We start from the raw sequence: 24,877 nt of genomic DNA, 5'->3' as shown, positions 1-24,877 counted from the left end.
GTGTGTGTGTGAGTGTGTGTGTGTCACCCAAAAGGACATCACTAGTCAGGACTGACCTTACTGATGGGTCGCTCTCCAGGAGTTCAGTAAGCCGCTGCACTTGCTCTGGTTGGATGGATCGTCCTAGGAGTGCTTCTGTGTTAGTATAGATGAGGAATGCCGAGACCACACCTAGTAAGGTGCCTACACCCAAGGAACCCAGGCTGTCATACAGTGGATTGCCTAGAAGAATCCGAGAAGAAACCAAAACATTTCCTATTACTTCAGTGAGACTTAGAGAGCAAACAACAAGGATTTTTGAAATTCATTTATGGTTCCTTTAATTACTTCTTTTAATGACTGCTAACAGTTTTCCTATCCTACAAAACAAAGTTACCTGGGGCATGGTGGTGTATGCCTTTAAGCTCAGCATTTAGAAGAAGAGGTAGGTAGAGCTCTATGAGCCTGAGGCCAGCTGAGCCTCCTCCATTGGAAGCTCTAGGCTAGCCAAGGCTACACAGTGAAATCCTGACTCAAGAAAAATGTTTCTTAGAAAACAAAATCAAACCACTTTAGTGTTTGTGTATATGCTCATGTATGCACAATACATGCATGGAGCTCAGAAGACTGGGGGTGGGGAGCGGGGAGAGTCTTGGTTCTTTTTTCTACTACATAGGTCTTAGGGATTGAACTTAGGTCATCAGCCTTGGCCCTAAGTGTCCTTAGCTGCTGAGATATCTCAATAGCCCTTTATCTTATAACTCCTATTAATAGGAGCAGCAGCATAGCCTTTGATCCCAGCACTCAGGAGGCAGAGGCAGACATGTCTCTTCTGAGTTCAAGGTCACCCTGGCCTAGAGAGCCAGGAACCCCTTCTCAAGAGAGAGAATTGCTCATTAACAATTTATGACAAATAGCAGGGTAAAGGTCAGCTAGATCATCAACTGATGCTTTCTGAACACGACTTCAGGTCACAGTCAACAGTGGAGAAGCTGCCGCAGCTCACCTGAACTGATTCTAACTAAGCGAGAAGGCAGGGGATGGGTGACCCCTAGGAGAATCTGACATCACAAGATGAATGAACTCAAGTGGCTCTCATTTTAAAAAAACAAAATAAACTTTCTGTTCCAAATTACCTTTTGGTCCTCAACATACTTAACCAGCTACCAAAATGAGCAGGAAAGAACTTGAAGAAAATAAATGCCTATGAACACTGACACCTGGCACCAGGGACAGGAAGACAGGAGCTCCAATACACACATAGTTATTAAAGTCTTTACACTAGCTTAAGGACCTGTGGCATTAACTAGTAAATATCAGTCATATTGTCACAGGCAAGGGATTTAGAGTTCCAAGGACCACACCTCTGGCTCACCACTACCAAGGCTTATAATAACCTACTAATGCTTTACAACACTTCTCATCTGGAGATGTGAACCCTAACCCTGAAAAATCTGCATACTTTTACTGACCAAACATTTTACCATTAAACTTTAAAGTTGGATTAGGAAGTAAGTCTTCATGCCCATCCATTACAGCATTCCATAGTCACCTGCCTAGCCTGCCTGCTGGGCCCCTCCTTCCTGATGGACAGCCTTCCCTTGAGTTCAGTCACATGAGTTCTAGTATCTACTCTTCCCCACTTCCTTCTTCTTCAATAGCTCTTCCTCTCAGCTCATTTTTTTTCTGCTTTCAACAACAACAACAGCAGCAACAACAACAACACACACACACACAACAACAACAACACACACACACACACACACACACACACACACACACACACACACACGTATGTCCCTAGAGTCTGGATGAAAGAAAATAGGTAGTATTTGCCTGAACTAGGCTTATTTCACTAAATATGAAATAGCTGGTTCCATACAAATAAATAAAAAATAGTATGGAATTAATATATAATAGTGTATTGGCTTCAAATTATTCAATGACATAACCAACTTCCCATATATTAGAGAATTAGGTAGTAGAAGAAAACTATGTGTAGTTTAAGATATATTTACCTGTTATGGAGGTAAGGCCCATGCAGGTAGCCGCTATTATCACTCCTAAGACAGCTGCAGTGTCCTCTAATAGAATAACATTTGTACTCGGATCGCGACTTTCCATGACTTAATCATTGAGGCAACAGACAAGAAAAAAAACATTTCTGAAATCTTAATTTGACCCATTAGAAGTCATTTCAATAAGTATCCATTCGCTAATTAACATGAGAATGTATGAGAGACCATAGTTTTAAAGCCCTATTTTTTTAATCTTAAGTGCTGATAACTTATATAGTCTTTCCAAATTATACAGGCATATGCAGAAATATGACAGCTCACTTAAGTCAAGTCCAGAGAGAAAACATTCCTATGCTCAAAATTCTCTTTTTAACAGACTGATCTGTCTTATGAGAGCCACATAGAACAGACAGTGAGGCACGTTTTATGCCATCTGTTAGTAACAAAGCAACAGCACTAAATATTTTAAACAGATAACAAGAATAAGCATCTGGTTTTAAACTACATACCATACTTATAAAACGATGTTCCCTTGGCCTGGGCGCTCCTGCGAAGTTCATTTATGGCAACAAGAAGTGTTGCTGAAAGAAAAGCATCCTATCAGCAAGGAAGAAACTTCATGTCTACAAACTATAAAGATGGCATTTCAAAGATAAATAAATAAGCATACCACATTAGCACCATAGTTAGCAATAAGAAAGGCTCTGTATTACCAGTCACCATCATGACTCAAATTAACCATTATAACAAAATGGATCTCCTATTTCAAAACTATAATGGTTAACCATAATTACTACACAGTAGCCTTCGTCAACTGAGAAGCCACCGCTGAGCTGGCACCCACTAAGCATAGTCAACCTAACCCTTGGAGGTCTATCAAGGAAAATCACATCAATATGTTCAACTACAACCTGCCGATAAGAAATTATATTAATTTTTTAAATGTATGGAGAACTAAAGAGATGGCTTAAGGGCTAGAGCTCAGCAGTCCTGAAGACTGGAGTTCAGATCTCAGTCCTAGTAACAAGAGGGCATCCTGCCAACACCTAAGTCCAGCTCTGAGGGATCTGGCGCCCTCTTTCGGCCGCCGCGTGCGCGTGGGTGCAGGTACCCACTGATAAACATGCACATACACTCACACTTACAGACATCTACATAAATAGAGGAACAATACATAAGTAAACAGATCTTTTTAAAAGATAGAGGAAGGGAATACCAAGTACAGTAAATGATAATCTTTTAGGGATAAAGAACACTAAAATAGGTAGTTTATGTCGATATTAGCAAATATGTTACAAGAAGACTGTTGAAGCTGTATTTCAGATGTTTTTGTTTGTTTCTCAGTGTAGCCTTGGCTGTAGAAATTATTATACTTAGCTTTGTATTCTGATTAACAGTGCTAAAAACTAATTGAAAAAATCAGTACCATTATGCTTTTATGGTCTGGGCAATATTAGACTAATTATGAACATAGTCTATTCCCCTTGTCCTCATCCATTACAGCAATAATCACAAAACATTACCAGACTTTCTACTAGAAAAGCAGAGGGAGCCTAGGTTCCTAACTCCACAGTACAAATTAATAGAATGTGGCAAACAGTAACGAATGTGTTGTTGAATATGTGTCACTGAAAATAAATACCTTGTGACAGTACATACCTCCTTCAGACACCAAAGATCCTGCTAAAATACAATATGCCTGGAAAACAAGCATTAAACAAATAATGAACCAAGTATTTCACCAACAGATCATAGCTGCTTATATGTAAAATTGTAATATCCAGTAGAATTTAAATAAAAGCTCTAATTCAAGCTAGATACTAAGGATCTTGTTGGGAAACAGGAGGACAGTAAAATATGGACACAAGCCAGGTATAGTCACTCACATCTTTAATCCCAGCACTTGGGAGGCAGAGGCAGGCAGATCTCTGAGTCAAGGCCAGTCTGGTCTACAGAGTGGGTTCCATGACAACTAGGGCAACACAGAGAAACCTTGTCTCAAAACCTCCCAACTCCAAAAAAAAACATTTTTAAAAAAATTAAACAGAAAAATAAAAGCAAAAAAATTCTATTAAAAAAAAAGTGCCCCAGGTCAAGGACCCTGAAGCAATAGCTCTGAAGCAAGTTCACAGCCCAGGGACTCCATTAGCTAGTCAAGGGCCTCGTTACTCAGTCACTCAAAGACAAGATATGTTAAAACCTGAACACAATTAAAAATTTACCTATTTATTCTTTAATTTCAAAAATTGCTCTGGCCTGATGCTGTTCAAATTGGATGCTGCTAGGACAACAAGGTACTGTGCTACAAGGGCTGATAAACATGTCCACAACAGGGGAGACACGCTTTGTCCATTTCATTACACTAAATGTACTATGGTTAAAAACAAAGTAGGAAAGTAGGCCAGACGTGGTGGCATGTGCCTGTAATCCCAGCACAGGGAGTGTAGGAGAAGAGTAAGGCTGGAATTCAAAGGTTCAAAGCCAGTTTGGGTGTCAAAGCAAACACTGTCTTAATAACCAAATGACAAAAAACAAAGTAATACTAGTTTAACTGACTTGTTATTACATAAATATGCAATGGAATGTTAAAATAAGACTGACTATATACTATTCTATGACCCAAAACAGTAAAAAAAAGTTCTAAGTTCACTCTCATTCTAGGATGTTCTAGTAGCAGAATGAAGTACTTCATCTGCTGGGGCTTTCAGAAGGAGGTAGACCACACATTAGACCACACCCTGACTTTGCACCTAGCAGTACTAAAGACAAGTCAGAGAGTAGGGAGGCCGAAGGCTAGTATTTCTATGATGAATGTGTTGAGTTGCTAATATTGCTCAGTGGGCTGAATAAGTGCACCCAAGAGTTTGAAGAGTATAGCAAACTGTGTCTGATATAAGCTGTAGGGAAGGGTACTGACAGTGGCTGTCAAAAGAGAGAAAAAACCACAGTGCCCCATGGAAAGTAAATGTCTCATACCTAGATCTTAGCATAGGGACCTGAGCTGGAGTCTTCTGAAATGTCTAAGAGGCATTTTGCCACATGTCTGAAATTATCCCCTGCAACACAGAAGCTGAGGGGACAGCATATGACCCATCTATGTCGACCCAAGGAGCCAGAACAGCAAAGCAGCCTGCTCTCTAAGGCGTGTCAATGAACGGTAGTTTTTAAAGATCTGCAAAGGCCAGAGAAGACCACTGTAGTGTTTGTTGTTCTCTGCCCAGTGTTGGGCACAGCCTACTGAGCAGAAGAGCCTTGGTGTGACAAAACTGAAAGTGACCATCTTCCTTTTCCTGTTCCCCAGTGCAGGACCTTCCTGATGGAGCCTCAAAGGAAAAACAAAAACAAAAAGGAAACAAAAACCTCCTGTTTTGCTTTAACATTAAATGTAGTTCTGACTTCTGACAAGTGACTGGAACTGTAGTTCCTAGTCTAAGGTCATTCTTGGCACTAGAAGTGCATGGAGTTGTTTTTGTTCTTCAATAGCAACTCTAGAAAAGTCTGTAAAGCTGCCCAAGACTTTAACTAAAGAGGATGTGCTTAGTAATAAAGCCTACGGAAAACCTCCTGTGTGACATCACCAAATTAAGGGCTTGGCAGTAGGAGCACTAGCTGCTCTATCAGAGGCCCTGGGTTTGATTCCCAACACCCACAAGGCAGCTCAGAGCCTGTTGTAATTCCAGTCCAGGAGAGCCAGCATCCTCAGAGCCAGCATCCTTAGAGCCAGCATCCTCTTTGCCTTTGACTGCATCAGGCACACATATGATGCAGACATTCATGCAGGCAAAACACCCAGATACATGAAATAAGTAAAAAACTGTCTAAAATAACCCAATTATATAGATTCAGAGATCATAGTCATGTGTAAAACAAAACCACAACTAACTTGTGTGGCACAGCCAAGAGGCAAATTATTTCTGTCCTCTAATACAATATGGAAAGGTTTCCACTAAGTCACAGTACTCCAAAGTGAGAGTGGGGGAAAGGAGGATCACCCATAGCAGGGATTCCATTGGTTGAGGATGAAGTAATCCCATGATTCCATGATACCAAGAGAGTCCTGCGCCCATCATGAAAATACCAACACCACTAATCAATGAAGAAATATAGCGCATATTTGAAAAGCCGTACCTGAAAGATAAAAAGATCATATAGTTTGCAAAAATGAACACTAACTTTCAAAATGTTTAATAAGTCAATAAAAACAAACAAAATCATTCTTAGACTATTAAATTGGTAGTTTTTTATATTAAATACTATAAGCACAAAGTTCAAATTTCAATAAAAACAGTATACAAAATGAAAAAAAATTGCAAGATCTTTGAAAATATTACCCATAATTTTGTTGCTTAATGTTGAACAGTTTAACATGAAACTTACTGCTGGCTCTGAAGAGTTTAGCACGCAAGTAAACCAATATATTCAGTTTTCTGCGTGTTTTCATGGATAATTTTGAAAACATCAATTATTTTTCTAATTATCTTTGGTCAAAATGAACCATTACTTTGTATTATTTTAAGTACCAAAACAGCACTCTCAGGACACTTGAAAATTATGACATACTATGGGAAATAGAAATGTTTTCTGAGAAATGTACTCTTAAACCCAAACACGACTGCATTCTCTGATAGATACACATTCAAACATTCTAAATTTGGAATTATTACTGAAATTCTCTTCATGTAAAAATATAATCTAGCTATAGAAAATTTCAGTTTATGATGCAACAATGTTTTACAAATTTGACTTAAAAATTGTTTTTAAAGTTTTTTTCCAAAGTAACAGCAACTATATGCCAATTTGAATTATATGTATTTTCAAGACACTGTGGATTCTGTTTTTTTTTCCAGGGTTGTTACTGTTGTTTGGGAGTGGGCATTGAAACCAGGTTTCTTTATGTAACCCTAGCTGTTCTGTAATGCACTCTGTAGACAAGGCAGGCCTTGAACACAAAGATCTGCTTGTTTCTGCCTCCCAAGTGCTGGGATTAAAGGCATGTGCCATCGTGCCTGCCTTGCACTGTAGGTTCTTACTGAAAACTTGTATTATGTAGATCTGCACTACCTGCTATATTGAGTGCCATGTAGCTACCATATCTAAATTTCCTTAAACTATTGCCCAAAATTTAGTCACTGTACTAGACAGTGCTAAAATGGGATATTGAAAATACTTAAAAAGAAATCTTTGGAACATAAACTTTTAAATTTTTACACTCTTATTTAAATATTTGGTATGGGAATATTTTTTTCAAAAGATAGTAAAATATAGTAGATGTGCAATTGTTGGGCCCCATTTTGGCCCTGATTTGGGCCTTGAGAACAAACCTGGGCCTGGCTCGAGTTTTGAGACCGGTCTCAATCACTTCGTATGGGGGTGACTCAGACCTGTTTGGCCCTGCCTCTGCCCCACAGTTGCTGATGTAGAGCTTTGCCATTGGCCCACACCCTGTCACCCTTCCCTGCCTCCTATGTCATCTAACCCACCAAAAATCCCTCTCCCTATTTTCCGAAAGTATATAAGCGAGAGGCTGATGCCATAAAGCTGAGTTCCTGCTTTGACAGACTTCTGGCCCTGGTGTGTTTCTTTTGGGCCATTGACACTTGCCATCCTGCTCAGCCCCAGAGAGACCCAAGAGGGACCCGGATCTCTCTCCTTTCGCCTGGACCTGCCAGCAAGGAGCCGGCATGCAATTAGTTAACATTGGCTCTCTATGCTAGATTACTTATAATTCTAAAATTATTATTATTATTAAAATAGTAGTACCCTGGTTTCAGTAAAGAAAAAGTATTTATAAAGTACTAAAATAGACATCGGTGAGATGGCTCAGAGGGTAAGAGCACTGACTGCTCTTCCAAAGGTCCTGAGTTCAAATCCCAGCAACCACATGGTGGCTCACAACCATCCACAATGAGATCTGATGCCCTCTTCTGGTGTGTCTGAAGACAGCTATAGTGTACTTACATATAACAATAAATAAATAAATCTTTAAAAAAAATAAAATAAAATAAAATAGACATCTTCACAGAGATAAAGGCGCATCTTTGCCTTAACTTGATCAATCTGTACTAATGAAGCTAGTTAAAGTAACAATGGGTATGGAGCTAAAGGCTACAAAAATAAATATCTACATCAGGACATTGACATACTCAAAGCAATATCTTCTAAAACAAAAAAAACTCACTTTATAAATACCTAATTTTGAAATGTTATCAAAAGATTTCTCAATGATAAGAAAAGCACTAAAGAAAGAGTAAGTATGAAATATGCATTTTAAAAGGGTTAACATGAAAATTTTAGATTATGTAGCCAACTAAGTTTGGGGTGAAACATATTCCTTGAAAAAAAACAACAACAACAACAACAGAACTCTAAGGTAAGTGTTTCGTTCTTACCAAATACAGAGAAGAGCTCTAGGCTGCTCTATAAAGCATAAAACTACTTCAATTCCATTTTCAAATTATGCCTTGAATTTACTTTGACCTTGGCACTTTATATGCTACAAAGGAAATGACCAAATACTGAACAACTGGATGTTATATAAATTTCAAATCTCTGCAATTCCTTGGTTTTATCTCAGTGACTTACGGGTGAGAAGGATCTGGTGTTTGAACAGATTTGCTGATGCCCAGAGCTAGCAAGCCCTATGGAGAAGAGCGAACAGTAAGCTCATTACTAAGATGGAGAATACAGTGAATACGCCACTTTGGAAGATGGAGAGAACAGCAACAAAGGAATCATAAATGCACATAAATGCCAAGACATCCTAGTTTCAAGACTTAGAAAAATAAAGATAAACCCAAGGGGACTGAAAACTACATTGTTTATAAGGATTAAAAGCTTGAAAAATAGCGGGGCATGGAGGCACACACTTAAATTCCTAGCACTTGAAGAGGTGTAAGGCAGGAGAATCAAGTCTGAGTGCATCTTGGGCTGCATAAAGAGACCCATCTCAAAAAAATGAAACCATAACAAAATAAGCCAAGACAATAACTACAGGAATCTAAATTTACATTAGTAAGGAAATGCAACACAAATGATCAACCACACAAATGGCTTCTACAGCATTAACTGAAATACAGTGTTCTGTACTAACACAGGAAAAGCTCTAGCTGGCCCACTCTGTGAGGGTCTTGAATGCAGGCTAGTTTGGAATACTATGTTTCAGGGCTCTGTCACAAACAAAACAAGGCACAATGGCATTATGGCTGGGAAGCACTCAATCTATAGATAACTATCTTACCCCCCATCAAACTCTCTCCCATTCTACTTCCCTTTCCTTAGTGGTACTGGGGATCAAACCCCCTGCCTTGCAGTCTAAGCAAGCACTTCACCGATCAGTGTCCCAGCCCTCCTTCAGGTCTTTCTAAACCTCTCAGTAATACTTTACAATTTTCAGTGTAAAAGTTTTGTGCACCTTTTGCTAGATTTATTAATGTTTTGTGACTATTATTACTAGTCTATATATGGAAAATTTTAACTGTCATTCTGTATTTGCTGGCAGTGGAAATGCACTGATTTGTATTTCTATTTGTTTTGACTATTAAATCAACTTTATATTCTCAGAACAATATTTACTTGACCATACTATGATTTTTATATATTGCTTGATCTCATTTGGTTATATTTTGAAGAATTTCTATGTATGTCCCTGAAGAATACTGATTGGTGTGTTTTCTCAAATAATGACATTGTAAGTTTTCATATTATACCTATGCTATTTCCATAGAGTTGAAGACCCATTGCTTTCTCTTATCTCACAAAGTCTGTGCACTGTGGGTATTATTTTCTTAAAAGCTAGCTAAGTTCTGTTGGTACTGTCTCCATACGTAACTAAGGATTCCTTTTCTTTCTTCAGTCTTATCTCTGGTTCTAGTCTAGGTGATTCCCACTATTAAAATTAAAGACGGACTCTTTTCTAGGATTTAGTCTTCTATCAATGTTATCAAGTGAGATTTTGTGTCAGACATAGTTTTGTTAGTTCTAAAAGCCCTATTAAGTTTTCTATCATCTGCTAATTGAGTCTATTTTATTAAATATTTTCCTTCTAGCTGAGGCCGATTTTCTTGCACCTTGCACTGTCTAGTAGTATTCTGCTCTAACTGGAAAAATTAGCTGAACTCTGTGAATGTCACATTTCTAAAAGAGCATGGTGCTTTGGTCTTACAAACACATTATTTATAAAGTTATTCATTTACATTTCTGGGAAGTGTGTTAAGAAGGGTTCTCCAATAGCCTTTATCATGAGATAATTTAGCTCTACTGCAAAGGTACGAGACTTGGGCTGACCTGGGTACCTCATCTGGTCAGTGTAAATCTGGTAGCCCTGTGTAAGCACTAGGAATTACTCAGCTTGTTGTCCTGCTGGTATTTCTGAGCACAGCTTGTACATGGATAATTTAGCAAAGACTCAAGAAGGTCCCTATGCAGAGTAGGTTTGTTTGGTTTGTTTTTTTACTACATAGCTCTTCCCTCTGAGGAACTCTACCTTCTAGTTTCCAACCACTTCAGATTCCTTGTACATTGATATTTCTCATCCTGGCCCACTACTCCAAAGGTATCTAAGCAAGAAGCCAGAGAGAAAGTATAAGAGAAATCAAATCTCATCTCAGAGGTATGGTCTTGTGCTTCTATTGTTCAATGTTTGAATGCAGTTATATTTTTTGTCTAGGTTTTTATTGTTGATGCATCAAAAGACTAAATTCAATCTCTGTGAGTCCTTCAAGGATAAAGCAGAAGTTCTAGACATAATATTCTGCAAGCTGACCTTTTTTACTCAATTTTTCATGGTTATTCCTCCAGTTAAAAGCTATCATAGTCTTTAAAACCCATACATAATATTTGTACTGGCTAGTTATATGCCAACTTGACACAAGCTATAGTCACCTGAGAGGATGGAACCTCAATTGAGAAAATGCCTCCATAAGACAGAGCTATAGGTGAGCATATAGAACATTTTCTTAATTAGTGATTGGGGGTAAGGATCCAGCCCTTTGTGGGTCATGCCACCCCTGAGCTGGTAGACCTGGGTTCTATAAAAAAGAAGGCTGATTAAGCCCAGAAGGAGCAAGCCCACCAACAGTTCCCCTCCACCGCCTCTGCTTCAGTTCCTGCCCTTTGAGTTCCTGCTCTGACTTCCTTCAGTAATGGACTACCAGGTATAAGCCAAATTAACCCTTTCCTCCCTGACTTTTTTTTCATTATGGTAATAATAACCCTAAGTAGGACAATATTTTATAGAATAAAAACTTAAGATTTGCCGGGCGTGGTGGCGCACACCTTTAATCCCAGCACGTGGGAGGCAGAGGCAGGCGGATTTCTGAGTTCGAGGCCAGCCTGGTCTACAAAGTGAGTTCCAGGACAGCCAGGGCTATACAGAGAAACCCTGCCTTGAAAAACCAAAAAAGAAAAGAAAAGAAACCTTAAGATTTATCTCCAATGTTCTAAAAATTAATAAAACTTTTAATTTCTTTCTTTATCCTTATGTCTTTACGATTTTAAGCTCTTAATCACTGCTTTTACATTTCCCTCTTCTTTCACTTAATATGGTGCTGACTGGAAAAATACTATACTGGAAGTGGTTATTAAATATTTACTGATGGCTCAGTAGGTAAAGTGCTTCCCATGCAAGCATGAGCACTGGAACTAGGATTCCCAGCACCTAAATGCTGGGTGGGGTAAGGATGGCTATCCTACAATCCTGGCCCTTCGGAGGCAGACAATGGCACTCTGGAATAAGCTGACTGGAATAAGACTAGCTAAATTGGTATGACTCCTATGCTCAAGTGAGAGATCTGTCTCTTTCCATACATAAGATGGAAAGCAATTGAGGCAAACACCTGTGTCAACCTCTGGCCTACACACACACACACACACACACACACACACACACACACACACACATCTCATAGACCAGACACACAAAAAAGAAATCAAAGCCCAGGTAAAGACTGCTAGCACTAACAGCAACTCCCTACCATCTCCCTTTACTTTTACAGAGGTTCTAATCTACTTGACAGTGAGATGCATTCTTAGGGTTAATTTGTAAATAAGACTGCTCTGTCTGTTCTCTATTATTCCTCTGAACTTTATCTTAAATGTCCTTTTTGGCTGGGCAGTGCTGGGAATCAAAGCCAGGGCCTCTCACTTACTAATCAGCAACTTTACCACTAAACTAAAGTAGCAGGACTAAATATTCATTCCTCTACCTGTATCTTTCACTGAAAATTCTCTCAAATTTGTTCCAACATAAATCTAGCATAAATAAATATGGAAAGGATAACATATATTTTAAAATGTGATATAAATATATAAGTAAAATTTCTAGAGTGTTCTTTACAAAGGATTAAGTTTTAAGAATTTACAACTTGGGCCAAACAGAATTTAAAGGCTATTGTAATTTTGTTTTTTAATCTTAATTTGCAAAATCAAGGGAAAGAATTCAAAGTGTGAGTCTAATATGAAAGTATGTTAACCAATCAATAACACTATATTCAAAACATTTTAGTGGCTCTCACAGTAATTAAGAACTTATATTTAGCTGGGCATCATGGTACACAGTACTCTGGAAGCAGATACAGGCAGATCTCTGGGATTTGAAGCCAGGATGGTTTACAGAGTGGGTTCCAAGGCAGCTATCACTGTACTCAGAAACTCCTCTTAGGAATCTGTCCTGGGGTTGGAGAGATGGCTCAGAGGTGAAATATTCTTCCAAAGGAGCTGAGTTCAATTCCAAGCCCCATATGGGCAGCTCACAACTGTCTGTAACGCCAGTTCCAGGGGAGCTGACAGCCTCACACAGACAATACCAATGAACATAAAAAACGAAGAGGAGGAGGAGGAGGAGGAGGAGGAGGAAGGAGGAGGAGGAGGAGGAGGAGGAGGAGGAGGAGGAGGAGGAGAAGGGGAAGAAGGGGAAGAAGGGGAAGAAGGGGAAGAAGAGGAAGAAATAATATCTTCTACAAGGGCTGGAGAGTTAGCTCAGTAGTTAAAGGCACTGGTTCTTGCAAAGGACTCAGGCTCAATTTCCAGCACCCACATGGTGCAACCACCTCCTCAGGCACCAGGCATACTTGTACATAGAGGCAAAATACTCATACATACAAAATAAAAGTAAATTTTAAAAAATCTCTTCTATAAAAGACCATGACAAAACAGAGTAAATGAGAGACTTAAAATTCCTTCCCTCCCTCCTTTCCTTCCTCCCTTTCTTTCCAGACAGAGTCTTACTATATAGTAGTTCTAGCTGTCCAGGAGCACACTTGGTAAACCAGGCTGTCCTCAAACTCACAGAGATCCACCTGCCTCTGCCTCCTTAAGGTGTAGGCCACCAAGCCCAGTGAAACTTAAGTTTTCTTTTTTTTTTTAAATTTATTTATTTATTATATGTAAGTACACTGTAGCTGTCTTCAGACACTCCAGAAGAGGGAGTCAGATCTCATTAAGGATGGTTGTGAGCCATCATGTGGTTGCTGGGATCTGAACTCTGCACCTTTGGAAGAGCAGTCGGGTGCTCTTACCTGCTGAGCCATCTCACCAGCCTGAAACTTAAGTTTTCAATGCTTTAGTTTCTATTATAAAATACAGTATTTTCAAATAACTGCAAATATCGCTCGTATTTTAAATCATGTCTCAGACAATATAAACAGTATATTCATTACTGTTAAACCTTCTTGTTAGAGAAACAGGGGTAGGGATGGGGCCAGAGAGATGGTTCAGCCATTAAGGGCACTGGCTACTCTTCCAGAGGACCTGGGTTTGAGGCTCTGAAACTCCAGTCCGAGGGTGCTCGTGCCCTCTTGTGGCATCAGACATCCATACAGTGCACAGACATACATGCACACATAACATTCATACACATAAACAAATCTTAAAAAACAAGAAAAAAATCATAAGGGCAAAGTCTGCACAGTATAGACAGTGATTTCCCTCCCCCTGTGTGTGTGTGAGTTTTGAGACAGGGTCTCTCTGTGTAGCTCCGGCTGTCCTGGAACTTACTAAATAATATAGACCGGTCTGGGTTCAGACTCCCAGGAATCTATCTACCTGCCTCTCCCTCCTGAGTGCTGGGTGTGTGTAACATGCCCATCTCTTTCTCATATTTTTAATCCACAGTTAATTGTGAGGATATGGAAGCACAGATGTCAAACCCATGTATACAAAGCCATTGCTCTTAAATGTTCAAATAAAAAAAGCTGCATTTTTCTCAAAGCCAACTGCAGAATAATTTTTAACAGATAACTTTCTGATTAAAGCTCATAAGAAGTAACTTAAAGAACTAAGTATTTTTTTCTTACCTGGTTACAAGTATCAGATAATGAGTGTATAGCTTCTGAGAACATACTTGCTGAACCCGTATAAATCCAGGCAAGAAATTTAAAGAAGCAGTTTAAGCCATTACTAGGGAGAAAGAAAACAATTTAGCATATGTTTGAATTAATATTTTCCATCAAAAAATAACTGATTTTATACTAGATTTTATTAAAAGCCAATAAAAAGGGACTTTCTAAAGTTCATGTATAAATATGCAAAGTAGGGATTATAATACCATTAAGTATAATACCATTAAGGTAAGAGGCAATGCTTTATGTTGCAGACTTTTATTTCCTAATACTATATTTATTACCCACCAGATAATCTTAACTACTGATATGGTTTTAATTATCATCTGTAGACTAATAATCCACAAATCTCAATCTCTACCCTAGATCTCCTCCTGAGCTTGAGACCAATATACATTAACAATACTTATCCAGTACATCTTATACACTAGGTACTAGCTAATTAGTTTATATTTTACATACATTCCTCACTAGGAAGACTATGATTAAATCCCTACTCTCCTGGCAAAAAGAACTAACCCTATTGACCTCCTCAAGAGTACCCTTATAGACATCTCAAACTAACAACCAAATCTTGTTTTCTCTTTTTCTGTCCTGCCCCTGTTTCTGATGCTCCTGTCAGAGTAACATTTGCTCACTGTCCAAGCAGTAACCTGACACCAGTCTAAGTACTCTAACTAGATACCATCATCCTTAGTACTAACTGGAAAAGCTTTCCTCTAGTCTAATGCTCTCCAGTCCTACAAGGATCATGTATTACACACTTCTAAATCCTTCCACAATTCCATACAATTTTATCATAAAAATATGCATTTTTAAGAAATAAAAACTACTGAATTATAAAATTAATGCTTTTATACACCCTAAAATTAGCAATAAAACGTAAAAAGATAAACAAAACAGGAATCAGGAAGTCAGATGGGGGAAAAAGTCAGTTATAAAAACATTAAGTTTCCTCCAAAGTTAAGTGGGAAAAAAACACAAGCATGAATATTCTCCTCAGTAGCTGTGACCCAAGTCATGATGGTCAATGTAACTTAAAAAATGAGTCTGATAAAGGAAGAAACTTATATCCACTTCAAAAATACATAAAACCCAAATCAAATGTCCATAGGGACCTAGACCCTTCCCATATCATTTCACTGGGCCACGACACAGGCTCAACTTCCTTCTAAAATAATAAAAGCTACAGTCAACTATATGCAGCTAACCACCAAGTAATATATTTGTAAATTCAAGGACAAACATATTAAAAGGCATATGTTCTACTTTAATATATCCTAGTTTAAAAGCTTGTTTGACAAAACTCACATGCAAATAGCAACCATGACCACTTTTCCTGGTCCCTTAAGGAACACTGAGACCGCTCTGGAGCGTGGCTGTAAGACAAGACAGAACAAAGACAGGCAAAGTCTCTCAGAGAGTGAAGCACAGTAGGCAGTGGCTCTGACACAGCACAGTATTTACCTTCTCTCAAAACCTCTAAACAAGGAGGCTTACTATCAAATTCTTTTCATCCAACATTTCTCTTTAAAGGGGTGTGGTCTGGGCCTAGGGAGATGGCTTGGCTGTTACTATGCTCACACTATCCACACACTATACTTGCTGAGAACAAGCAGTGTTTAGTTCCCAGCACCCATCTTGGGTGGATCACAACAACCTATATAACTCCAGGTTCAGGTGATCTGGCATCTTCTTCTGTCCTCTGAGGGCACCTATGTCACATGGTTCTCCTGCCCTCCCACTGACACACACCATATGCACAATAAAATAAAATAAAATAAATCATAAAGTATGGAGATAACTGAAAAGACATTTGGATATTTTCCCAAAACCTCAAATGTTTATATGTATTCTCTAATTTTCACAATTAAGTTTGTTTTATATTGTTACAAGAACTGTCACCAAGCCTGATGACCTGAGTTCCCCAATTAGTAGAAGGAAAGAAAAGACTCCTGCAAATTGTCCTCTGTCCTCCACAGGAGCACCGTGGAGGTGTACACATATGCATAATAAATAAATAAACAAATAAATAAATATTAAATTTTTAAGCATTATAAGAGATGCCAGAGAGGACTTCCAGGGAAAGATGCACAAACTACTCAAAGCACCACTGGTTCATTTCAAAGCAAGACTGATTGTAGAGCTAAACTTATTCAGAGGAGATAAAGGTACTTTCAAGGCTCTAAAAGACCACCCTGACTTCACAAAATCAGGATCCCAAGGAAAGGCCTAGGAAACAGATAAGGGGAAGTGGACTAAAGGGGCACTGCAAACTTAGATTATGAGAGGTGAGCCACTGCTCTGACGAGAGGATGCTTCTGGTAAACCAAGGACACTGTGTCTTTATTTCTTGCTGCTAGCGTCCTGTGAGACAAGCAGAGTGTAACAGGTAAAGAGTAGATCCAAAGTCAAACACATAAAGAAAGTATGGGATGCCAACAAGCAGGACTGTCTGGATGAACAGATAGAAGTGACAGCTGTCGCTGGCCTAAGTTATTCCACACGGTAACGAAGTGACAGTTTACCTGGCAACATGGCAGAAATTCTAGCTCCTAAGACATGAAAAGACTGACCTTCATTCTGCAAGGGCTCAGGAAGAAACCAGAGTCAATATGAATGAGGGAAAGCAGCTGAGTTAAGATCCAACTAGAGTGGTCAGCTGGGCCTAGTTCTGAACTGTGTGAGAGGGACTCAAGTATCAAATGCAACCTAGACAATAGACAATTTGCATAGGTTGCTTTTGCCCCAGATATGCATTAACATGGTTTTGAGCAAAAGTCTCACTCGTTGCCTTTGCTAGCTCTAATTTGTGGTAATCTTCGCACTTCAGACTTCCAAGTGTTGGCATGCCTCCTTAATGAGGAACCATCAACATACCCACCATTAACTTCTTGATGGGAGACCCCTCCCAGCCAAGTTGAAATGGAAAGTCTATTCTGTACATAGATGATGTTGAAATCTTGGGTGTGGTTTGTCTTTGGTTAAGAGCCATTTCAATGGGATGAAAACCCAATTGAACTGAATTTAAGAGACAAGAGTAAGTGAAATAAAGAAAAGAAACTTTCTATACTTCTAATATTAATTCTAGAAAATTAATTGTAGAAAATTCGTATTTAGGAGTATATGTAGATAAAAGTCTACATATCTGGAGCTGGTGAGATGGCTCAGCGGTTAAGAGCACTGACTGCTCTTCCAAAGGTCCTGAGTTCAAATCCCAGCAACCACATGGTGGCTCACAACCATCCGTAACAAGATCTAATGCCTTCTTCCAGAGTGTCTGAAGACAGCTACAGTGTACTCACATATAATAAATAAATAAATCTTTAAAAAAAAAAAGTCTATATATCTGATGATGAAAAAGTGAGGTTCTTTCATCAAATTACAAATAGTCTTTGACTTACAAGACGAGGTCTCTAAACCACCGCCAATGTAAAATACCGTAGACTGAAACCGCACCGAGGCCACCTGACCTAACCAGAGCGTACCTAGCCTGCCCGCCTCAGATGTATTCAGGACCCTTAGACTTGCCGGGGACTAAGTATATTCATCTAGCACAAAGCCTATTGTAGTGAAATACTGATTATAACCTATTTAATACTACACAGAAATTAAAAACAGAACGGCCATATGCTTACGATTCCACACTATCAGGTTGATAAATTACAAAGCGAACCACTTTATATAAGGAACCATTTGCACACCTTTTTTGTTTTTGTCAATGATGTATGAAATAGGATCAGTACTGAGAGGCAAAAGGTAAGGCTGTAGGGAATTTGGGAATATGGCGAAAAGCATACACTAAGCTATTTTATAGTGAAGAATGTACTAATGAAGTCACACAGTGTCCACTGACTGTGTACAGGCATGCAATAAGGAACAATCAAATTGGCCTTATACTTTTCTTTTTCAAGGGATGCTTTTCTGAGCAAAAGCAAAGAGCTGACAGTCTGAATGCTGAATCAGAATTAGGACTGGAAGGAGTGAAGACAAAGGCTATTAGATACTTTTATATACATCCGTAGGGGTGTGTGTGTGTGTGTGTGTGTGTGTGTGTGTGTGTGTGTGAGAGAGAGAGAGAGAGAGAGAGNATGTAACAGAAGGAGTGGACTGATTCCCAACAGTTCCTCTGACCTCTATGTATGTGTGGTAATATGCACATATAAATACACACATACATACATGTTGTCTTTCTCACAGACAGTGTGTGTGAGAGAGAGAGAGAGAGAGAGAGAGAGAGAGAGAGAGAGAGAGAGAGAGAGAAAACATATAAAAGAAACAGAAAATTCTGCTAAAACCAAAGTCTCCTTTATCTATGTATGCTTAAGAACCTTAGGAAACTCATGTCACGATTTTAATTTCAAGAAAATTAGATGAATAGATGGCAGTTCAGATAATTATAATGTGCTCAAAAAAATCTTAGATTATGATCAAAGACCTCCTAGAATTTCTTGGATTATGATCATGGATATTTCACAATGTACCTGGTTTGTCAAATACATACATACTATTAAAAAAAAAAAAAAAACTATATCCTTACCTTTGTGTTTCCCAAGAAATCACCATATTCTCTTAATATTCTTTGGTTTCTAAATAGCCCTACAGGAATTAGAAAATTAGTTTAGGTCACATACATCTTTACTAGTCAGTTTATATTAATACAACTATTCACTTTAAGACTATATTAAATGGTTGATGGTGTAGCTCAGTAAGTAGAATGCTTGCTTATCATTTACAAGGTTCACTTCTCAGAACCTTATGTCAGGTGTAGCATACACCTGTAATCTTGGCATTCAGGGGGTAGAAACAGGTAGATCGAGAGTACTAGGTCATCTTTGGCTACACGGCAAATTTGAGGCTAGCCTGGGTTATATGAGACCCTGACCATCCCCCTCCTCTGAAGTAATGTATTAAGGAGGTTTCTTTTCACAAATACTATGTTGGTATCTATGAAGAACAAGATGTACAAGTATATGCATATGCATGGTACCTTCCCATTTGTATTATGTTAGAATGTGTAGATACAAGGTACTGGGGAGATGGCAAGCAGTTAAAAAAGCTTCCTGCTCAACTGTGAGAACCGGAGTTTGAATCCCAGTATTTTCATCCATTTTGATTAGCTAGCTCACATTGCATATAATTTTAACTCCATGGGATTGGATGCCCTCCTTAGGACTCAGGGGGAACCTGCACATGTATGCACATACTCACAAAGACATGCACATATACAAATAAATGAAAGGAATCTTTTACAAAGTATGTATATAAATTTTAAAATGTACTAATAATATTCTGAGAGGATATAACCAAACTATCAATAACAATTACTTTTGGAAAGAAAATTAAAACATATAGAAAAAGAATCAAAACTTGTCACTCTTTATATTTCTGTTCTTTGGGGGTATTGGGAAATCAAACTATATTCTTTTTGAGTCATAAATATGTGTAATACTTTTGTATCAATAAATATATTTATATAATTCAAATCATGCAAAATTTTACACTGTCCTAAATCTAAATTCTAAACCACTAAATTCATTTTCCCTGAGAGTCTTAACTGTGTCTGTAGTTGAAGGATGGTTTCTTCTTCATGTTAGGACTTTGAAAGATATTTGCTGAATGAATGAATCAATGAGTGAATGAATGTGGTGGTTGAATCAATATTTTCTATAACAAAGCAGTAACTACCACTATCATAATCTTTACATCAGATCCATAATGTTACTAGTGTTGTCACACAGAAACTACAAAGTGTTTTCTTTTACTTCCTATTATCATCCTAGAAAGTCATCGAGAAAAAAACAAATTGGTTCCGTTTTAAAAATAATTCCATGGTGAAAAGCAGCCCTTGCTGCAGCAACAGAGTAAACCACGAAGTGCTAGCACAAGAGACTGGCTGGCTATAAGGGCACAGTACTTACCTATATGCTATTTCCCAACAAATCCAGACTTAAGTTAAAAATACTTACGTTCTCTGTATTCTATTTCTGCTTCTTTACGCAATTTTTTCTCTCTGGCAAGAGCTTCAAGGCTTCCCCAAACTTCCAAAGCTCTGCATATAAATACATACATAGTCACCACCAAGGACTCTTTTAAATGACTTTATTATAATTATACTATGGATAAATGAACTATAAATATATAAAAAGCATATTGAAAAAGCACTTAGAGTGTCTGAGTCAAATCTAAGCAATGTATATACACTTATGCAGAAATATTCTGATAAGTAAGGACATATTTACTCAACCAGCACAGATGACAACAAACTGCAAATAACAAAAGCATCATTGAAAGATTCTGGGGGGGGGCTGGCGAGATGGCTCAGGAGTAAGAGCACTGACTGCTCTTCCAAAGTCCTGAGTTCAAATCCCAGCAACTATATGGTGGCTTACAACCACCCGTAATGAGATCTGATGCCCTCTTCTGAAGACAGCAACAGTGTACTTATTTATAATAATACATAAATCTTTGGGCCTGAATGAGCAGGGTTGACCGGAGCGAGTGGGGCCAACCAGAGCGAGCAGAGGTCCTAAATTCAATTCCCAACAACCACATGAAGGCTCACAACCCTCTGTACAGCTACAGTGTACTCACATACATAAAATAGATAAATCTAAAAAAATAAAAGGAGGAAGAAGAAGAAGAAGAAGAAGAAGAAGAAGAAGAAGAAGAAGAAGAAGAAGAAGAGGAGGAGGAGGAGGAGGAGGAGGAGGAAGAAAAGAAAGACTCTGTTTAAGCTCCTTCTATAACTTCACATCCAGCACGCACTCTGCTAGGAAGGAATTATGCTCTTACTTTGCTTCCACATCTGACCTCAGGAACACAGTAAAGGACTCGGTGTCATCGTGGGGACTTCGCCGCCTAATTTTTCGAAGTTGTTCTAAATCACTGGGGATATAAAAGTTATTTATATAATACTTATAACTTTATAGGTTATAGACAGTAAACAACTATCCTGAGCCCTATTTTGAAAGAAGGGATCTTTACAGCTTCTAAACATCAGCTTAAAGATAGCACTTTTAATACAAAATATAGCCTGGAGACAGTAAAAAAAGATTTTCACTAATGAAGAATATCATAGTACACAGATTCCATTCCCCTACATACAATCCTGAATGCACAGGGTCTCATCAGAAACTTAGCAGGGTCAGGTCTGGTCACTAGGTGGGATGGGTGTTACAACTCCCTCATTAGTACTTGTACTATGGGCATAACCACAGGAACTTTTAAGATATGTAAAAAGTAGAATATACACAAGTATCACTCTTCTATTTAAAAACTAAGTTCATCGCTGGTGAGATGGCTCAGTAGGTGAAGGCTTGCTGGCAAACCTAATGGCCTGAGTTGTATCCCTCACACTACAAGGCAGGAGAAAATCAACTCTGTAAATTTGCCTCTGACCTGCAGACATGCAACACAGCACATCCTCCCCCACTCTCCCACACAGGACTACATTTTTACAGTTAGAAATGTCTAAGTCACGACTGTAATCACTTTGCTTTTTCTCAAATTCTGAAAGGTTTATATGTTCATCAATACCATTATTTTATATTTAATCCCTGGCTATCTTGTAGAAATTTAGGGACAAAAATAAACAATTATCTCCATGCTAATTCTGAAAATTAATGAAAAGAGAAAGGGCTATAAAATTTGCACAGAGTACTACTGAAAGAAATACTGTACCTGGACTTAAGGCAGAACTCGTTTATTGCTCTTACTCCCGTGATGAAATTATTCTTAGTGTACTTTGATCCATACTCCCTTTTCTTAAGAACTGCTTTGACTAAACCAGAAACAAAGAAATATGTAAGCATTTCAGTATGCATACTGAAAGCCCTTCCTGAAGATGAATACTTGTTGAATTCCATGGACACTTATTATTTTCTCCTGATGCATAAGATGTTATCGAGGAATAAGAAATGTCTCCCCCAGTACAGAAAACTAGCATGGATCATAAATCTAGTTTATCTCTATAGCTCATCTCTAATTGATGTTGAAATAATAACCTTTCATCTAGTAGACACTTTATATCAGTAGGACTGTTCTGTCGAAAGCATTAAAACAATTTAAGTTGCTTAGGATCTATCTGCAAAGGAAGTTTCAATCAATATTACAGAATAGTTCAGTGTTTTCAAACTGTGGAGTAAAACCAGCATTTATCAAAGTCAAAACAGAAAGTAGCAACAGATACTATAGAATAGAAACTTTTGTAAAGACGTTTTGATTCTCTTATATATAATAATAAATGTTTTCTAGGTCAGTAAGAAACATTTCTTGTTAAAAAAAAAAAAACTTAAGGCTACTGGATTTCACATAATAAAACAAAACTGAAGAGACTAAGAAATACTTTTAACAATCAAAACTTACAAAAAGTTTAGAGATTATAGGAAAAGACTGCCTTCTACTAAACTACTGTCTAATTGTTGTGTTATTAAACTGCCAGACACAAAAATATAATACCAATTTGGTATAGCTTACAGTTTCTAAGTTAAAAACTTATATAATACCTTCCCATGTTAATAAGCATACAGAGTAAGACCATGACATATGACATAACAACTAGAGCAGCCGTCTGAAGAACAGATGGAGACAAGTAAGCCTGCACCCACAGGAGACTTGCTGTTCACTTCAGTCCAGGCCCTGCTAGTGCTCAACCCTAGTTTCCTACTCTACTACAACTCGAAGACCAAGATAAATCCAAAAGGCCTCATTTCTGTGGGTAAAAACCCTCTGAAAACAGTACCACATCTGCACTACAGTTAAATGAACTATATATATTAAGAACATTTCACAGGGCATGGTGGCGCACGCCTTTAATCCCAGCACTCGGGAGGCAGAGGCAGGTGGATTTCTGAGTTCGAGGCCAGCCTGGTCTACAAAGTGAGTTCCAGGATAGCCAGGGCTACACAGAGAAACCCTGTCTCGAAAAACCAAAAAAAAAAAAAAAAAAAAAAAAAAAAAAAAGAAACATTTCAAGAATGAAGTTCAATACAAAAGCCCAACCTTTATCTGAAGAAGCAGGTATATGAAGGCATTCAGATTGCTTTTTGCCTGGATTTCAATCTCTAAGGAACTTTACACCCATTACTCTAAAACTGAGTATCTGGGTATGAGCTAACCTACAACTAAAAGGAAAATTCTCTCTCACCTTAAAAGGATTAATTCTTAAAAAAAAAAAAAAAATTCCTTCAAAATAGCTAAGGAACTCCTGCTGGCCTATCCAGGCCCAGATTATGGATGGTGGTGGCAGTGGTCACTGCTATTCAGTACTTTTTTTTTTTAAGAGAAAAAGTGGGACCCTGCTCCAGCCTCTGATAGGCTGCAGTCACAAGCAGGTCACACACAGTCCAGTGCTGATGACTCTTCATTACCTAACTATTCATAAGCATAATCTTCACAGCCATCCTAATGAGTAAGTTTTATTTTTACCATCTTATATGGAAATGAGCTAAATGCTAAAGGGGTTAAGATAACTGCCTTAGGTCAGACAGCTAGTAAATATAAGAGCCGAACTGAGCTCTGTATTGCCTGACACCACTGTGCTCTGAATCCCACAGCACTACTGACTTCATGAATTGGCTGCTTTGGAGAAAATAAGACAAAACCAGCCAACTCTGCCTGAATGAAATACACTATAGCTGAAGGTATTAGCCTCTCATTCCTTAATAACATTACTTTCCTAAAAGTAATAGGCAAACTGATGATTTTGGTTCTTTAGGCTTTTAAAATACATGACACAAAATGCAAAATAAACTTCAGCATAAAGCAGCATGTAAATAGAATAGAAATTTATGCCCAATCTATTTAAAATAAAAGCAAGCTACATGCTTGGAATAATATTAAATATCTCTACATAAATTCTGTATATTTCAATGCCAGGCATGGTGGCGCACGCCTTTAATCCCAGCACTCGGGAGGCAGAGGCAGGTGGATTTCTGAGTTCGAGGCCAGCCTGGTCTACAAAGTGAGTTCCAGGATAGCCAGGGCTATACAGAGAAACCCTGTCTCGAAAAACCAAAAAAAAAAATTCTGTATATTTCTACATACCCACATACTAACACATTAAATAAAATATATTTACCTCTTACTTGGAGAGGATCTTGCTTAAGTGGAGCTTTGAGTTCTGCGCCTATATTTTCTGCTGTAAAGTTTATCAAAACAAACAATATTGAAGAGTTGCTTTCAAATAAAACTATAACTTATTAATTTAATCAAGCATTGTATAACAATAATTATATTATCCCAAACTAATTTAATTCATTCTATAAAACATAAAGAGTGTTAAACTTAATAAATGCTACTTACCCCTCATTAATATACTACAGGAGAAAAGGCGTGGAATCATTTCAAGAACTAAAGACAAAGTTTTTAGTAAAACTCAGCATCAGCACAATGCCAAATCCTTTCAGAAAACAGACAAAAAGACTCATTCTAAAGGGTGAAGCAAACCTGTGAGGTGCTAGATCTGAGGGTCAGAGTGTAGTGTGAGGTGCTAGATCTGATGGTCAGAGTGTAGTGTGAGGTGCTAGATCTGAGGGTCAGAGT

General features: G+C 38.2%; 1 protein-coding gene across 2 annotated transcripts in view; it reads right to left on the bottom strand.

Moving 5' to 3' along the window:
* Nucleotides 1–24,877, bottom strand: part of Slc30a9 (solute carrier family 30 member 9) — a 49,995-nt gene that overhangs the window by 7,578 nt on the left and 17,540 nt on the right. For both annotated transcript variants that reach the window (XM_021210238.1, XM_029545140.1), the window contains exons 3-15: nucleotides 24,414–24,473; nucleotides 22,016–22,115; nucleotides 21,128–21,220; nucleotides 20,302–20,384; nucleotides 18,873–18,931; nucleotides 15,644–15,711; nucleotides 14,288–14,390; nucleotides 8,580–8,635; nucleotides 5,990–6,125; nucleotides 3,657–3,696; nucleotides 2,507–2,578; nucleotides 1,998–2,105; nucleotides 57–222 (exon numbers count right to left, since the gene is read on the bottom strand). In XM_021210238.1, coding sequence (XP_021065897.1) covers nucleotides 57–222; nucleotides 1,998–2,105; nucleotides 2,507–2,578; nucleotides 3,657–3,696; nucleotides 5,990–6,125; nucleotides 8,580–8,635; nucleotides 14,288–14,390; nucleotides 15,644–15,711; nucleotides 18,873–18,931; nucleotides 20,302–20,384; nucleotides 21,128–21,220; nucleotides 22,016–22,115; nucleotides 24,414–24,473 — 1,144 coding nt within the window. The remainder of the gene's footprint in view (nucleotides 1–56; nucleotides 223–1,997; nucleotides 2,106–2,506; nucleotides 2,579–3,656; nucleotides 3,697–5,989; nucleotides 6,126–8,579; nucleotides 8,636–14,287; nucleotides 14,391–15,643; nucleotides 15,712–18,872; nucleotides 18,932–20,301; nucleotides 20,385–21,127; nucleotides 21,221–22,015; nucleotides 22,116–24,413; nucleotides 24,474–24,877) is intronic.

This window comes from Mus pahari, chromosome 13 (genome assembly GCF_900095145.1).
Source record: "Mus pahari chromosome 13, PAHARI_EIJ_v1.1, whole genome shotgun sequence".
Classification (NCBI taxonomy): Eukaryota; Metazoa; Chordata; class Mammalia; order Rodentia; family Muridae; genus Mus; species Mus pahari.
The sequence above is the reverse complement of the archived record's forward strand: the minus strand, read 5'-3'. Positions and strand labels throughout refer to the sequence as shown.